Source organism: Protopterus annectens, chromosome 1.part2 (genome assembly GCF_019279795.1).
Source record: "Protopterus annectens isolate FY-2018-M chromosome 1.part2, PAN1.0, whole genome shotgun sequence".
Taxonomy (NCBI): domain Eukaryota; kingdom Metazoa; phylum Chordata; order Ceratodontiformes; family Protopteridae; genus Protopterus; species Protopterus annectens.
In genome coordinates this window covers 730029822-730048183 of record NC_056727.1, presented here as the reverse complement: position 1 = coordinate 730048183, position 18362 = coordinate 730029822, and the positions used below count along the sequence as shown (strand labels likewise).

Here is an 18362-nt window from a genome sequence, read left to right as displayed (position 1 = left end):
GAAGAATCCTTTACTGCCAAAATCTATGCATGTGTAAATAGCTGTATAGTCACACCTGTCCCTCTCAGAAATAAGTACAATGCCAAATTTAAAGAATAAACACCTGTGGTACAATCCTAATATAAACAGGCCATGTAGTAAAGTAAAAAAAAAAGAAAACTCATTGCACACAAAAATATAACTCTCAAAATATCAAAAATCCTCTTCGTAAACTAAACAAGGAATTCTGGACCCTGATCAAATCAAACAAATTCAAATATGTGGTAAAAATAGCCACCCAGATGAAGGATAATTACAAATCCTTCTTTAATTATATTGGAAATCTCAGAAACCATGCCCAGCACTATGGAGAGCTAATCACATCACATACTCAGACCCTAGAGGGCATAGCCAATTTACTAGAGGACAAATTTAGCTCAAACTTCACCCCGTCTTCCATCTAGTATTCTAAGATTGCATACCCTAATCTAACCCCTCCTCAAATCTTTCAAGTACAACTTCTTAAGGTGCTATCTAAGGCCAAGAATACTACATCCATGGAGCTGGATAACATACCAGACTACCTGGTGGCCAGCATAAAACATGACCGTCAGACCCCCTTACAAAAGCTATTCAATATCAGATTCAAAGCAGGCTGTGTTCCTGATGAATAGGGCACAGCAACAGTCATTCCCTTACACAAAGGAGGGGCTTCAACAGACCCTGATAATTATAGACTTATGAGCCTGACCAATTTCATCTGTAAAGCTATGGAAAGGATTACTATTGAGTTACTAAATAAGGATATAGTTAACCTAAAGATGCTTGACCCAACCTTTTTTAAATTCATCAGGGCAAGTCTTGTCTGTTTAACCCATCTGACTTCTTCCAAAAATTACTGAGATAATGCATGATGGCAGCTCAGTGCACACCACATAGATGGACCTCACAATTTCATTCAACATCATCTCACACTTGAATATAGTATAAAAACTTTCCCAGGTAAATGTTAATCCATATGCAACTCATTGGATAGCAGGTTGACTCTCAAACAGAATGCAGGAATTAAGGGTGGGTGGCTTTACTGTCTCCAAAAGACTTGTTACTGGTGGAGTATCCCAGGGTTCAATCCTTGGGCCAGTCCTCTGTAGCATTTAATTTTTGGAGATCAAACCTAATGTTGCAGATTTGTGGCTGGCTAAGTTTGCAGATTACTGCAAACCTGAGGCAATCATAAATGTCCCAGAAGCACCAAGATCCTGCAAGAGGGCCTGTCCGAAACAAGTAGACTAAAACTGAATGCCAGTAAATGTATAATCATATTCTTCAGCAAGCATTACTCTTCTTGTAACTTTCACATTGACAACCCACTCCCAAAAAAGTGATCCCATAGTTAGGGATCTGGGAACTTATGTCAACAGTAAACTGTCCTTTGATCACTGCATATGCGTTGTTGTAAGGAATTCTTTTTTCATTGGACAACTTGTGTGGCGTCCAGGGATGCAATTGTTCTATGTTTGACACTCATACGGCTGATCATTGAGTATAATACCCCTTTTGTGATGTATCTGTTTAAACACTTGTCACGACTGGAGCAACCACAATGCTTACTCACTAAAAAATTCAAGGGCCTGTATCATAAAAACTATGTAGACCCTCTCAAAGCATCAACAGACCTTATTCTTTCAAATCTATTACACATTTGCAGGTCCAGTGACATAAAGACCAACTCAAAGGATCTCACTCTTTTTTGCAAAATTAATCAAACATATTGGAGGAATAGGTGTGTGACATAGAGAATACTGCTATGGAACTCTGCTCCACACCACATAATGCGAAATACTTCTCTTTCTGTATTCAAATGTAATTTGGGCAAATGGATGGGTAACCGCAAATTCACCTCTGACTTACCACCACTGTCCCACATGGATAGGGGAAGCATGTAAATACCCAAAGGTTCAGTCCATCTTTGGGTTACTTGTATGCAAAATGTAAGGGTTAATAACTACCATGGCAGATCTCTCAATTGTACCTTCTTTGGAGGAATGTTCCTGTTTTTAGGTATGATTTACTCCTTCTCATGATGTACCTATTTTTTGAGGTGCCTTCCTATTTTCAGGCTTAATTTACAACTGAAAACATTTTCTATACCCCCCCCCCCCCCCAACACACACACACTTTTGAAACTGTCTACGTCTAGTAGCGCATAGTTTCAAACCTTTGTGTGCCAAACTGCTGGACTTTCTGAATGCTAGCCCAGCATACAACTACTATCTGAGAGGAGTATGAATATTTTTATTATGTTTGTTCCAGGTACTATATTTTCCTTTCCCTTCTCAGTGTTCAGGTAGTATTTCTGATATCCATGTGGTTGTTGCAATATTTGTAGGTATGTTATTAGAAGGTCAGAAAAAATAAATAGACTGAACTTTGATGTTGTTGGTTGTTATAACTGTAGTACAGAAACAGTGGTCTGTGCCCTTACTTGCTCTCATAATTTATTTTATGTCGGAGAAACTAAAAGGAAGTTCAAATTGAGGATACAAGAGCATATGAGGGAGATCAAAATAATAGGACAAAAAGTTCTGTGGATGTTCATTTTAGCAATTTACCTAGAGGTGAATTGGGTAATTTTAAAGCAACAATTTGAGGACAATTGGAATATGATGTCACTTGGGTTAATGTACTGAAAGATTATCTCTTAAAAAAGGGAGTTTGTGTATTTTAAGATTTGAGCCATTAAACCCACAAGGCTTGAATACTGAAATTAATTGGACATGCTTAATTGGAGTAGAGTTGTGCTTTATTGTAATAGTCTGTCCAAAATATAGTTGTAAACTTATTTTCTGGTTGTAGTTTATTATGGTATTGCTGATCTGGTTTCCATGTACTGAAAAATTTTGTATTGCTTTAATTATTGATTTCAGAAATTATAATGTTCTCTAAGAAATGTGCATAATTCCCAGGATGCCTTGCAGTGAGAAAGAAGGCAGGTAATAATGTGTGTGTGTCTATCCAGTCATCCACAACCTCCTTTCCCATTTTTGCACATGGGGATGGGGTTGGGCTATTAACTTCAACAATGACAATCGTCTAGAACCAAGGTTTACACCACCAGGTGGCTAGCCTTGCCACAGTAGCTCTTCAACACCACAAACTCGCATGCACACTCACACCTACAGCCAGTTTAGAGTATCCAGTCTGCCTACTGTATGTCTTTGGAATGTGGGAGGAAATTGAAGCATCTGGAAGAAATACATGTGAACACAGGGAGGACATGCAGACTGTGCACAGAAGGCACCCCTGCCGAGAATCGAACCAGGGAACCACTTGCTGTGAGGCAACAACACAATCTGCTGTGCCACTGTTCCTCCCTGTGATTTTATCTTTACCTTCCGGGAAATGTTAGCTAAGGAATGGTGGTTTCTAAGTTTCTTTGGCTTCTTTTTAATAGTGTTGCAAATAGCAGAATTAGTTGTTATGTAGAATGACTTAAAAAATAGAGATAAGTTTGTGAGCTCAGGAGAAACATCACAATGATATAGTACCCTGTGAAAAGAATGCTGTGTTACCATTTCAAAACTTAAATGCTTGTTCCCTGCCAAGTGTGATTGTTCAGAGAATTTGGTTGCCATGAATGAATTAACAGATTACAGTTACCATGTAATATGTCATAAGGTGAGGTTTCAGTGACATAAAGGAGGTATTAAAGACTCAGTCATTTTTGTCCACTGTAGGGTTTGTTCGCATTTGGAATGTCGGCTATTCAGCTGATGGTGACAGTGTGATTTAACATGTATCTAACTTAGTTTTATACTATGAACATACTTTTGATTAGTAAATTTAACGGCATTGTTTCCATTCTAATTGTGATATTTGTTTTTCTGTTTTTTTCCTGTTTCTTCCATTGACTAAAGTCTGGTGCAAGTATCCGGGTAGTGAATCAGTTGTTAACTGAGATGGATGGACTAGAAGCACGCAAGCAGGTTTTTATAATGGCTGCGACAAACAGACCTGGTAAGATGAGTAGTAAAATACAGATTTTTTTTTGTCATCTCTGTTTAAATGTGTGCTGTTGGAATGCACATAAATTAAAGAACAAGTGGTGTCTAATGAGGCACTATCCTTTCAAGTGGCACTTATAAAATATTCCCAAGTTGATACCCTGTTATGTTGTCCATGGTGAATACAAAGGAGCCACATTTCTAGTCCTATCACTCAAGTAAGTGTAGGTATGTTTGTAGCAAAAGAGGCAGTTGATCTAGAAAAATTGGATAGGATGCACCAACATGAAGATTACTCTCTTTTTCCACTTAAAAGCAATACAAAAAAGTATTAACAGATGCTGAACAAACCAAGCAGAAAAAAATGGCATTAATCTTGTAAAAAACTAGTTCTGCATAGTTAAGTGCAAAATTGAGTAGGCACTGTTCCTTTATCCAGGGGGGCAGCAAAGGGGCTTGTGCAATTAATGATAAATGTTGACTTGCATTTGAGGTGAAGCACAGCAGTAGTGGGCAGAAAACTGTGGTTGGAACAAAGAGGAAGTATTAGTCAACATGCTGTAATAATCCACTGCATTCTTAATGTTTGTTTGTAACACTTTTTACATAGTGATGACATAAGGGGAGATTACAGTCACTTATCAAATTAAAACACAAATGTTTGCTGGAGTGTATAAACCAAAATATGTTTCACTTAAATGTTCGAAATGCTTGGTGTGTTTTAAAACTGGAAATGTACATTGTTAGGGTTTATTACAAACAGATATGCATAGGTTCATAGGTAGGTACTAGGCTGTCAGCCCAAGAGCCTAAGTAAGCCTAGCCAACAAGGTTCCCTAGCTTATACCACCCAAGAAAGTTATTTTCCTGTGCCACTGTCTAGCAGAGCCACAGAAGTGATCCCCGGGGTGTATTTTCTGTTTCCCATCCACTCCTCAAGATTTTTCTTGAAGAGTGCTAATGAGGAACTTTTCTTGACATAGATGGGTAGCTTGTTCCAGAGCATATTTGTAAGTCTGAAATATTTTAATTATGGCTTAGTCTGTTGTTCATATTATTGCCCTTCCAGGGGAACCACCGATAGTAAAATGGTTTATATGTGCCATGGAGTTTTATTTTTGTAAATTCAATATAAAACTCACCTTGAGATGTAAAACAGAAGAAAGAAATAAAGTACCTATCACATAGACACACCCAAAAAATTATTTTCTAATCATGCAGAAGTAAAGAGATGTAATTTATGCAGTCTGCATCGATTCTGTGTAAGTGTTAGTAATCAGTCTGCAGGCTATTGCATGCCTAGACTATAATTCATTTTCAGAAATACCGTGCAAGCCTCAAGGAGGACAGCACAAGATAGACTTGGGGAGGATTTGAGGCTGCCCAGCTAATTATCTAGGTCAAGGATGTTAGGCTTCCTCACATGTAGTGGAATATGTTTTTAATGTTAGAATAAAAATCTATCATGCCAGCATGCCTTATCTTGTTGTAAATGAAGATTTAATTCCTTTAAACTGGTATTTGAGAAACCATTTTTTTCTGAGAGAATAATAGGTCAAATAAAGTTGAACTTTTATGGCTCATAAGGCTAGATACCAATCCCCACTGACAAGTGTGTAGGAAACCAAGTATAGCGAGGGTGCTGCCAGTCTGACCTAATAACCACGATTTATGATACCACTGATCTTTTTAGTTGAAACCTCTGAAGTTTCTCAGGCTGAGTTATATGTTCAGACAAATGTGTTCCAAAAGGGATATTACAGTGGATATAAAAAGTTTACACACCCCTGTTAAAATGCCAGGTTTTTCTGATTGAAATGATTTGTTGTGGTCTCATTTTTTATATCACAAAAACCTGGCATTTTAACAGGGGTGTGTAAACTTTTTTTTTTGGTAATGGGTCTGATGAAATATGAGTTTAGGGGAATTAGGACTTCTCTGAATCTAGAGGAGATACCTTTGAAAATTGGATGATCCAGACTGAAGGCTATCCTAACCACTGCAGTGACATGATAATCAAATGATAAAGAATTATCAGTAAGAGTGCTAAAATCTCTTACAACAGTATCTTGTTGGTGGGGTGTGTCACCTGTATAATATGAGAAAATATTTTATTTACACAGATTAGCTATGATGCATTTGTGTCCCATTTAATTTGAGACTTGTCCTTGCATCAGCTATTAACATGGTTTAACCCACACTGGAGCAATTGTGATTCAATGGAAGAGAATGAATTATCATACTGATGTGTATGAGAAAAGGCAGAGTTATGGATTTGTAAGTCTTTTAAATGGGATATATATAGTGGCATTGACAAAAATGCAGGAGTTTGAGCTGGATGTGGCAGAATTAATGATGTTAAGATTTGCACTGGGTGTGACGAGGGTGGACAGGATTAGGAATAAGTATATTAGAGGGTCAGCCCAGGTTGGAAGGTTTGGAGACAAAGCCAGATTGGCACGATTATGTTGGTTTGGACATGTGCTGAGGAGGGATGCTGAGTATATTGGGAAAAAGATGCTAAGGATAAAGCTACCAGGTAACAGTAAAAGAGGAAGGCCTAAGATAAGGTTTATGGATGTGGTGAGAGAGGACATGCAGGTGGTTGGTGTGACAGAGCAAGATGCAGAGGACAGGAAGAAATGGAAACAGGTGATCTGCTGTGGCGACCCCTAACGGGAACAGTCGGTAGAAGATGATATATATATAAAATGTATGTATACACACACACACACACACACACATATATATATATATATATATATATATATATATGTGTGTGTGTGTGTATATATATATAAGGTTATAGTTAAACTGATAATTTCAACACTACTTAGGAGTATTGGACAGAGAGAAATGCAAGTATGGCAGCATCAAGCAAATGGAATTGGTTTACCTCTGTAACAATTGTTTTAACTTTTTTGGGAACTCTGTATCAGATGCTGTGGATAAGAACCTATGGATTGTTTGTAGTTTCCTAAGGTTTTAGCATATCATTCAGAACACTCCACCACACTTTTGTTACAAAGTACCAGCATTGGGAATAGCACTATATTTATTGTTGGAAAGTATGTTAAAGCAAAATTTAAAAGAAGCAAGAAACTATGGATGTAATGTGATCCTATCTCGCCTACATTCATTACTGACGGGCTCGGAGCCGAGAATCAGCTCTGACTCGGCTGCTATAACTAGCACGAAGTCTCTCATTGGCTGGGCTAACCCTGTATCCCAGGATGCACCACGCCCAAACCCCCAGATCTCGTTTGCCACTCCTAGAGTAACGACATGGTCTCGACTTGGCTATGGCTAACTACCCTCTCTTTTTTGACTTTAATAACTGTTTGCTCGAGGTATTATTTCCAAAAAGCTATTTTAATAGTTATTGTCTGTTGTTTCCCTTTTTGTGATTGATTGCGGTTTTTTGTGTGGTAATCCTTCTGTTTGGCGGGCTAGGCCTGTTTAAGTTAGAGGGCCTTTGCCTTATCTTGTGTCTTTAGTGTTCGGGCGTTTAAGTTAGAGCCCTTTCCACCCTCCCTCCATGTGTTGCTGAGTGTGCGGTCGTGTTTCGTTATGTCTGGCAAGGAACAAAAAGAACATAAGCCATCTGGCTTTAAAAAATGCGCCAAATGTGCGTATAAAATGTCTTTGACTGATGGCCACGCCATCTGTGTTTATTGTCTTGGAGCCATACACTTGCAGGAATCCTGCAGTGTTTGTCATGCCTTCTCTTCCAGGGTTTTACAGGAGAGAAAAAATAAGCTTATCCTTAAGGGTTTGATTAAACCCTCCTTTGAGGCAACTTTAGCGTCTTCTCCCCCCTCAGAGAAATCCAGGTCTAACTCTAAAAAGAAGTCTCCATCCACGGCTAGTTCATCGGAGCATCCGGAGAAAAGGTCAAAAGCTATATCTCCTTCCTCGGCTCCACTGGTCTCGGAGCCGCAGGAAGTCTTGTCTGTTTCGAGGTCGGCTTCTTCGACTCCATGATCGTCGGCACCGAAGGAGGTTGCAGTGGTTCTCGAGCCTGCTTCGGCTCCGATCCCTTTGGAGCCGACTCGGAGCTGTTCCCCCAGTCTTGTCTCGGTTCCGACAGAGAAGGTTTCTCGACCCCCTTCTGTCTCCTCCAAGTCCTCCAGGCTGTAGGATTCGGATGTGGATAGGGTGGTCCAGAGGCTCCTCCAGTCGCCAGTGTTAACTAAATTATTTTCGGCTCCAGCCCAGTCGGCTCCGGAGCCAGCCACGATATTGGTCCTGTTTCTTCCTCCTCCGACAACCTCTGTGTCGTCGGAGCTGGAGTCTGCTGAATCGAGTGAAGTCCTTGGGTCAGCTCCGAAACCTCCTGCTAGTCTTTTGGATCCGACTTCGGCTCCAATCTTTTCCATCCCTTGTACAGGTTTCGGTACTCGGGTGTCCTCAGTCGAACCTGAGGGGGATACATCGGGTCTTCAGGCTTCGGCTCCGAGTCTCCCCCTTGGTGCTTCAGCTAGGGTTACCCCGACTCCGGTCATGGTCTCGGAGACGGGTTTTTCGTCTGATTCTGGTGGACCTGCCTTCGAGGCTATGAGGAGCACGCTGGCCAAGAACGTAGTGACTTCACCTGAATCGGCAACTCCATCCCCAGACGCTGCAACTAGAGCTTCTGGTGCCCCCCTATCTCTGGACAGCGGGGCTCCTAGGCCTGAGGATACCTCCATGTGTGGTCCCCTGCTTTCTGAGGGCCCTTCAGAGTCTGTGCATGAGGAGCCTCCCAGGAAGAAGTTGTGTAAGAGGAAGCACGTAGACTCCCCAGATGAGTCTGTCACCTCAGACACCGACCTCAATGATGCAGAAGGGTCCCCGAAGTCATCCTCTGATGATGTCTCGTTCTCCGATATCCTGGAGATCTTGAGACAGCGGGGTGACTGGCCATCCAAAAACCCTTCTGAGGAGGAGTGTCGGTCTTCCTCAAGGTCTTCGGAGCCCAGCCTTCCGCCTCCTGGGTGTCTCCACCCTTCGATGAATTATTGGATCTTATTTGTCGAAGGGTGTGGGAACACCCTGACTCTGTGGAGCCAGTTCCTAGCCACCCCAATAAGTTCTTATCTGTGCCTCCTGGAAAAGAATTTTTGACCAAGGGAGTACCTGTGGATGCTATGATGGTGGCGTCTGCCACTCAGCAGGACATGGCAGAGGCTTCTACTTCCATCCATCCTCCTAATAAGGAGTCCAGGAGTATGGATTGGTATGGGAAGCGTACCCTGTCTTCAGCGATCTTTACCTTGCGGTCGCTGAATTACTTGTGTCATTTTACATGGCTCCAAAGGGATCTCATAAAGGAGTTGGGAGATACCCTGTCGGGTAACTTGCCTGAGGCGTTGGCCCAGTCTGTTAACACCCAGCTGTCTACCCTTTCTTCCATCGTCAACTCGTCCATGAGGCTCATGTCTTATGCAGCTGAGGGGGCGGGTAGAGCAGTGAGTTTGGGCGTAGCCCTTAGGAGGCAAGCTTTGATGCGCTTGTGTCATTTTGCGGAGGCTTTCAAGTCTTCTTTCACAGACGCCCCATTCGACGGGTCCTCCCTTTTTGAACCCAAAGTGAAAGACACCCTCACTAGATGTGAGCAAGAGGGTAATACTTTGTCTGCCATTGGGGCCTGTTTTTCACTTCCCACTAGACCTTATCCCAAGACTCAGAGAGGAGGGAAAATGTGGTTCAGAAAGTCTCAAAAGTCTTCCCCTGCCCATCAAAGTGACCCCCCCCTCCAGGGGCAGAGGAGGGGGGAATTTTAATGGAAGGCGTCGCCCTAGAGGCGGTGGAGGCCCCCCGCAATACAGGAGACCGCGAGTCCTTTCGTGGTTCCTCCTACCAACGTCCCTGAGGGATTACCTGACTGTGCGTCTCTGGAGCCAGTGGCGGGTCGTTTTTCGGAGCATCTTCAGGCCTGGGAGTCCATCACTCAGGATCAATGGGCGCTTCGTATCATCACTGGAGGTTACACCATTCCCTTTATCCATCCCCCCCGCCATCAAGGAAAATCCTGGACGTTCCACCCAGTCAACGGGATCAGGCAGCAATAGAGGTCTCAAAGCTGCTAGGAAAAGGAGTCATCCAACCAGTCCCCACAGACCAGATCGGATTAGGAACTTACTCAAGATTATTTTTGGTGCCAAAAAGAACAGGGGACTTGAGGCCCATTCTGGATCTCAGCCGTTTAAACCGCTTTGTAAAGAAGTCCAAGTTCCGAATGGTCACGTTGCAATCCATTTTCCCCTTGCTGGAAAAAGGAGTATGGATGTGCTCCATCGATCTCAAGAATGCCTATTATCACATCAAGATAAACAAGGCTTCCAGAAATCATTTACGCTTCCGGCTGGGAGCCAGTCATTTTCAATTCCGGGCCCTGCCCTTTGGTCTCACCACAGCACCCAGGGTGTTTACCAAGTGTCTGGCAGTGGTGACAGCTCACCTGAGACGTCTAGGATTCCAGGTGTTTCCTTATCTAGACGACTGGCTCCTCACCGCCCCCACCAGGCATCTACTTGTTCAAGCTACGAGAGCTACTGTTGAATTGGGCCATCTACTAGGGATTTCATTCAACTGGGCAAAATCTGTATTGCTGCCATCACAGCATGTTGCCTTTATCAGCGCAGAGCCAGACTCTGTAGAAATGCGAGCTTTCCTACCGTCAGAGAGAATAAAAGTGTTACAGGCCCAAGTTCTGGCTTTACTACCCCAGGGAAAAAGCCCAAGCCAGGATGGTTCTTCAGTTGTTGGGATCAATGGCAGCTACCATTCTTCTAGTTCCGCTAGCCAGATTACACATGCAAATACTTCAGTGGCTCCTTTCGGCCGAGTGGTCATATCAGGAACGTCCCTTGTCCCATCTGATTCTCATCACGGAGAGATGCCAGCAGGATCTGCGTTGGTGGCTTCTCTCGTCCAACCTGAATCAAGGGAGATCCTTGAGCCCCCCCGTCCCCTGTTGCCACAGTAACCACGGACTCCTCCCAGATGGGGGGGGGCATTATCTGGGCGAAAAGGTTCAAGGTACGTGGCAAGACCATGAGGTTCACTTGCATATCAGTGTTCTGGAGATGAGAGCGGTGCTTCTAGCGTTGCAGGCACTTCACAGCTCTCTTCCCAGGGGAACTATTGCGATTCTTTCCGACAATATGTCGGTTGTCTGGTATCTGAACAAGCGGTGAGGAACCAAGTCCTACCCCCTTTGCAGGGAGGCCATGAGAGTGTGGAATTGGGCGATCGCTCCCCAGCGCTTTCTAGTGGCAACGCTCATTCCGGGGAAGTCCAATGTGATAGCAGACAGGCTGAGCAGAGCTATTCTGATGCCTCACGAGTGGTCCCTGAACGATCGAGTGGCTGCTCAGATCTTCTCCAGGTGGGGCCTTCCCTGCTGCAACCTCTTTGCCAGCCCCCTGAATGCGAAGTGCAGCAGTTTTTTCACTCTGATCCCCCCACAGGGGGAGTCACCCAGGGATGCTCTAGTCCACAATTGGCCCTTCGGTCTGCTCTACGCCTTCCTGCCGGTCCCTCTTCTGCCAAGAGTGATTCAGAAGGCTACCTGTTTGAGAAGCAAGATGATTTTGATCGCACCACTCTGGCCTCGTCAAGTTTGGTTCCACTTCCTTCGGAAGTATGCGGTGGATGGTCCTTGGATTCTGGACCCAGCTCCAGACCTATTGACTCATCAGTCAGGACAGCTCCATCCATCCCTACGAACTCTCAAGCTCGCTGCCTGGCTTCTCCACTTCCGACCTTAGTCAGACAGCATATCATTACCCTGGAAGTAGTACATATTCTGTCCTCCTCCCACAAGTCTTCTACTAGGAAAATATACTCTAGTAAATGGAAGAGATTTGCAATTTGGGTTCAGCAACATGATCTTGATCCCCTTACAGCCCCTGTGTCGGCGGTGTTAGATTTTTTAGCAACACTTTTTAGACAGGGTTCAGCTGCCTCCACTATAAAGGTTCAGTTGGCAGCAATCTCTAATTATCATGTTACATATGAGCCTTCCCTCATGGGTCATAAGCTGTGTAAAGCCTTTCTGAAAGGAGCCTGGTTGCTTCGCCCTCCAGTTTCGCAACCCGTTTTGCCATGGGATTTAAATGTGGTGCTCAGAGCTTTAACGTCTTCTCCCTTTGAGCCAGCAGCCTCTTGCGAATTGAAATTTTTGTCATGGAAGACTGCCTTTTTGGTAGCCATAACTTCAGCCAGAAGGGTATCGGAGCTTCAAGCCCTTTCTGTTAAACCTCCTTATTTGATTTTTCATAAGGACAGAGTATCTCTAAGACTTAATCCTTCCTTTCTCCCTAAGGTCTCGTCTGCCCTTTGTCTCCACCAGTCTATTGAGCTTCCGGTCTTTTTTCCACAGTTTTCCAACAAAGCGGAATACAAATTTCACCAGTTGGATGTGCATAGACAACTGAGGTTTTATTTAAATAGGACACAACAGGAGAGGAAATCAGATCAGTTGTTTGTGTCCTTTTCGGATAATGGAATTGGCAGATCTGTAACTAAGGGCACCATAGCTAAGTGGATTAGGGACTGCATCTCATTTATTTATGCATTAGTGGGTAGGCATCTTCCCTTTCCAGTTAAGGTACATTTTACCAGGGCTATGTCAACTTCAGTGGCTTTTCATGCTAGACTATCCATAGATGAGATATGTGCAGCGGCTACTTGGACTTCTCCACATACCTTTATTTCTCATTACAAACTGGACGTGGCCTCTAGAGGTCGGGCTTCCTTTGGTTCCACAGTGCTCAGGAGTGTTTTCCAGTGAGCCTCCCAGGATTTAGGTGCTAGGGACGCTGTCCTGTCAGTAATGAATGTAGGTGAGATAGGATCACATTGCATCTTTTAGTTATGTACTTACCATAACGATAGATGTATGTGATCCATCTCGCCTACATTCTTACTGCACCCTCCTTCCCCCTACCTGTTGGACTTGGAGGAAACTTGTATTCTGATCCTTCTAAGGATATTATTTTTTCTCTCCTCTTACATATATATCCTTGTGGTGTGGTGTATGTGGGAAGATAATATTGGGGCAAACAAGATCTGGGGGTTTGGGCGTGGTGCATCCTGGGATACAGGGTTAGCCCAGCCAATGAGAGACTTTGTGCTAGTTACAGCGGCCGAGTCGGAGCCGATTCTCTGCTCCGAGCCCGTCAGTAATGAATGTAGGCGAGATGGATCACATACATCTATCGTTATGATAAGTACATAACTAAAAGTTACTTTTGGAGAAAGGGGCATAACAGGGCTGTCTGTTAGAGCCATACATATTTACAGTTTAAACAACTTGTTTAAAGATGCCATACTTCACATGTTGCATAAAGTACACTGGCAATAGTTAGGTTTTTTATGTACTGCATCTAAGCAAGATTTTATTAAAATGTAGGATTTTCTAAGTAAGGTCCAGCAGAGGACAAATATATAAACAACAGTTATGAAGTTTCATAAGAGTAACTTAATTGCTCTGGGCCATAAAACAAAAGGTATTCATTGATATGGATGTAGTGGCAGCTGATGACTTCAAAAGGGGAGGGGGTGCTGCAGGAAGGAAATTAATGAGTGAGGTACTGGAATGGAATGGGGTCTATATTATGGCAGGTCAGAGAGAGTTTACCTGTAGTCATAGAAGGGCAGGCGTAGGTTAGTTTCATCCACTGCCTGACTTTAGTGCTCATTTATTCTAGCCAGATTTTAGACTAAAACCCCCTCAAATATCCAGTTGCAATCAGTAGGGTCAGCCTTATGTGAAAGCGAACCCTTGATAATTGACTCCATGATGCCTCATCTGTCACTCACTCATCCCCCCTGCAACATTGATCACCCCCCAGTTTCTCCCCATACTGTCCACACAGGTTACTTCTTATCACACTTGTCTTATCTTTCATCTGCCCCCAACCATTCAACACATCTTAATTAGCTAAGACTGCACTGTAAGAGCTGTGGAGCAAATAACTAAATAAACAAAAAATTACTTTATCTTTCTCACTGCTAAGACCTCAGTCCTACGGGTTACTTCTGCTCAACAAACATTTATTTTATTCAGTAAGTTTTCACACTCTGGTTGTATTTTCCTCTCTGCACAGTTAATTTACATGCTACAGAATGTCAAAATTAGAATTTCATTCCTAGTCCAAATCTAACATAATGGTGTAGAAGTGTTACTGGATTTACTTCTGCATATCCATACGTTTGAACTGATTTACCCATTGCTTAGACATTACAACTAACATTAAAAACGTGTAGTTTAGTTCCCACTACCCTGTGCATGCACATCAGAGCAAACTGACTTATTTTTCTCAGAAAACCAATGCTAGATTATTCCTTACTACACTCTAGTGCACACACTTTTGTGAGGATGTGAGGCATTGACAGCTATGTCAGGAGAGGGGCAGTGGATGTATAACATATAAAAAAAAAAAAATAGAAAAAAGCAATACTTCACAACGCTGAGACCATTTAATGAAACCACAAAGCTTTCGGATAAAATCCTTCATGAGTGTTACAACAAATTTAAAAGGACCACAATACTTATACAACTCAAATAAAATCACATGACATAACCCACCCTATCAAAAAGGGCAAACAATCCTTAATTAAAATCAAAACATTAATAAACACTTGAAGTCTTAATACATTTTCTGTAAGCACTATTATTATATATATATATATATATATATATATATATATATATATATATATATATATATATATATAGCATATATATATATATATATATATATATATATATATATATATATATATATATAGCATATATTGACTCTTTGTGATACCTTTAAAACGCGAGCTACTAGGCTGAGTACTCAACAAGATGTGTGTATTAAACCAATGACACATGGGTTTCTAGCAAGTGGTTATGATTTTCATCAGTTAGAGATTACTAGGAATGAGGTGATGGAATTGGGACAAGGGGAGGCCAGACCCACCTTTTCAAATCAAGATAATACGAGTATACGAATGCATACAAGTAATGGTATGCAACCATTGTGATATCTTGTGACATAAAGTAGGGCTAGCCAGTCAATAGAAAGAATTATTAGGAATAATTGGAATATTTTGAGGGCTTTACCAGGGCAAAATCAGTGGTTATGTGAGAAACCATTGTTTACATATAGAAATTGTAGCAATCTTAAACAACGTTTATGCTACAAGGATTTTGCTATTAATAGAAAGAAATATGTTAATTTTAATAAGAAAGGTACTGTCCCATGACATAATTGTTCTTGTTGTAATGACCTTTGTACATCGGATGCATCCGATTAGTCAAAAGAAATTCACATTTAAATGTAGTGCTACATGTATCACCCCTCTAATCGTTTAATTAGCAAACGGCAGACTTTGTTCAGTGTTCTGTGTAGGAAAATCCACTAGGTGACTAAGAGATAGAATTATAGAGCATAAGTCTGATATACGAAGAGGGGTTATGACCAATGCTTTAGCGAAACACATTCAAGAAACTGATGAATCACATACTTTTATGTTTAGAATTATAGATGTTTTACATCCTGATGTGAGGCGTGGGGATATTAATAATAAATTGGAGACCAAGGAATATGAATGAATTATACGTATGCAAGCAGATGTATATCCTTGTTTGAATAAACAGGTTACTATTAAACCTATATTGAAGCGCAAACAAAATGCGAAGAATATAGAACATCTCCAACGTATGTGAAATATTGTCATATAATATAGTGCTTATAGAAAATATATTAAGACATCAAGTGTTTATTAATGTTTTGATTTTAATTAAGGATTGTTTGTCCTTTCTGATAGGGTGGGTTGTATCATGTGATTTTATTTGAATTGTATAAATATTGTGGTCCTTTTAAATTTGTTGCAGTACCCATGAAGGATTTTATCTGAAAGTTTGTCGTTTCATTAAATGGTCTCAGCATTGTGATGTATTGCTTTTTTCTTTTTGTTGTTGCTGCTATTTTTTGCTTACTTCACTTCACCACAATTTTTTACTTGTTGATGTGTAGCATATACCAGCACAGGTAGCTAGAGTTTAGTAAATAATTATATGTTATTTGAATATTAGACTGATTTGTACAGATTCTTGTGTTGAAAATGGATTTATAAAGTTTCTTGTGTTAACAATATGCCAACAGTGGGTCCTGACTGTATTGTAACTGAATTAAATAAATAAATAAATAAATATATATATATATATATATATATATATATATATATATATATATATATATATATATATATATATATGTGTGTGTGTATGTTAACAGAGGATATTGGAAGAGAAGAGGTTAAACCCAGCTCCAACTAACTTTTGAAAATAGTAAGAAATTAAATTACTGGGCCTATGCCTTAAAGATGTTATCTCACAATTTTGAATGAAGTCAGAGACCCAATGTCTGTAAGAAGCATGGTTTGTTAGTCTTTATAGGAGGAGTAGAGGTTTGTAATTGATTTATGACTTTTGGAAGCTGCACCAGATCTGGGCAATGCTCTTGGGTGTGTATTATTGACATGTAGGTACTAAATCCTGGCAGTTTCTAGCAATGGGGGTTGCATAGGAGCCAGAAGTCAGATGACCAGATGTATGTTATGTCATTCTGTACAGAAATAATGTTTTAATATTAAGTGAGACTGAAGTCTCAAGGCAGTCTTTTTCTTGGATCTTGACGTAGAAGGATCCCTCATGTACTTCATCTTGACTTGTTCTATTAAGTAAATAGGAATAGTAATTCTCTGTATCAGTCAGGAAAATAGTGAGATTAAGTATTTTTTCCTGTAACTGTGTGGATCTTTCCAGCTTTTTTTTTTAATTTCCTATGATTGAAACTTTGGTATTTACTGCAAATAGATATTTCATATTTTCATGTGCTTTTATTATTTATTATTAAATATATTTAAACTTTTCATTGCGGCTGGTCCTTTACAGATTATTTTAATCTTTGAGAGTGCTTATATCTCTTGGTGACACTGAGGCCACTCCTGAAGCCTGGCTGTTTGGTCAATTTTACCATATGTGATTGGGTACCCTTGCAAGAGCCTTAGGTAGCTGGCTTTGGTAGTATTTGGTGGCAGTGATGACTACTTTACAGTCTGGGCAGAATGGAGCACAGCAGGTAAATCTGTGCCAACCTTTTCCAGGTGTGTGTGTGTGTCTGTGCGAAAAAACAAATCTCATAGTGTGTGTCCATGCGCGCGTACATGTGTGTGTGTCAGCTACTTGGAACAGGGACATGAAGCACTGGTTTCACAGAGATGGTGCTGGAGGACAGCTGAAGATTTAAGCCTATAGCTGTGCTAGTGGGGAGCCTTATTGGGGCCCTGGAGGGAGACAGATATAATGAAATCCAGACACCGGGCTGACTGTGTAACCTCTGTGCCCTTAAGGTAAAGTGTGCTCGATGCTGAGAGGTCTGCATCTGGAAGTACTGAGTGTATCCATTCATGTTCCAAGTGAACATCCCTCTCCAGTGTCAGTGGTGAGGATTTAGGCTCCTTGATTACTGGCCCAGAGTGGGGGCATCACAACTTTAAAACTGTGACTTCATTTTTCAGAAAGCAAGTGTTAATTATCCCCAGTACACCATTGTTTTTGACAACAGCATTTCCCAGTGCTTTAAATCTTTTACTGCTTCACTTTTTGCAAGCTAACCACTTTTTCACACTTTGCATTTATTAGCAAAACGTTTTTGTAGGAACAACAGCTTTCTACATTTTGCAGGTACTAGGGGAATTTACCCAAGCAAGCCATAGCAGTGTTTTTTTCTATTCATTTCAGATGCAGCAAGCTACTGTTTGCAGTTTGAAAATTCATCACAATTTTGCCATGCTGACTACTTGTTTAAATAATTTTTCACCAGCTTAGTATATTTACTCTGCACTTCCTTTGTACTGCAAGGGCATTTTTTGCACCTTTCTTTCTGCAGTTTAGTACATTCACTATGCACATTTCATGAGTTACCTACAAGTAGTTCATAGCATATTTTTAATCATTCTGCAATGCTTCTTATTCTGCCATTGTTTTTATGCCGTACAATTCTTTAAGTATGGTTCCACTTACTTTTACTCTCATAAACTAGCATATGTTTGTTTCCTTCTGCCTTTGGGTACAGCAAAGAAAGAAGTTTTGTTTTCTGCTTGATATTCATTTGAGAAATCATTTAACAGTACTTCTTTTAGGAAGGTTACACCCCAAACCCATTTCACCATGCACTCTCTGATTTCACTTTTGTTTGGCTCACTATGACTCTCAAATATGTTTTTATTACATTTGATTGGTGGTTAATAGTAGCAGAAGTTGAATTTTGCCAAAATTCTCAACCTGGTATAATATTTTCTGGTATTATTAACTCAAAGGTATTTTGTATATGC

The 18362-nt window shown here is 41.0% G+C and overlaps 1 protein-coding gene across 2 annotated transcripts in view; it reads left to right on the top strand.

The window, feature by feature from the left end:
* The window catches only part of NVL (nuclear VCP like), a 1985423-nt gene that overhangs the window by 1381019 nt on the left and 586042 nt on the right, over positions 1-18362 (top strand). For both annotated transcript variants that reach the window (XM_044058761.1, XM_044058752.1), the window contains one exon: positions 3897-3996. In XM_044058761.1, the coding sequence (XP_043914696.1) occupies positions 3897-3996 (100 nt within the window). The remainder of the gene's footprint in view (positions 1-3896; positions 3997-18362) is intronic.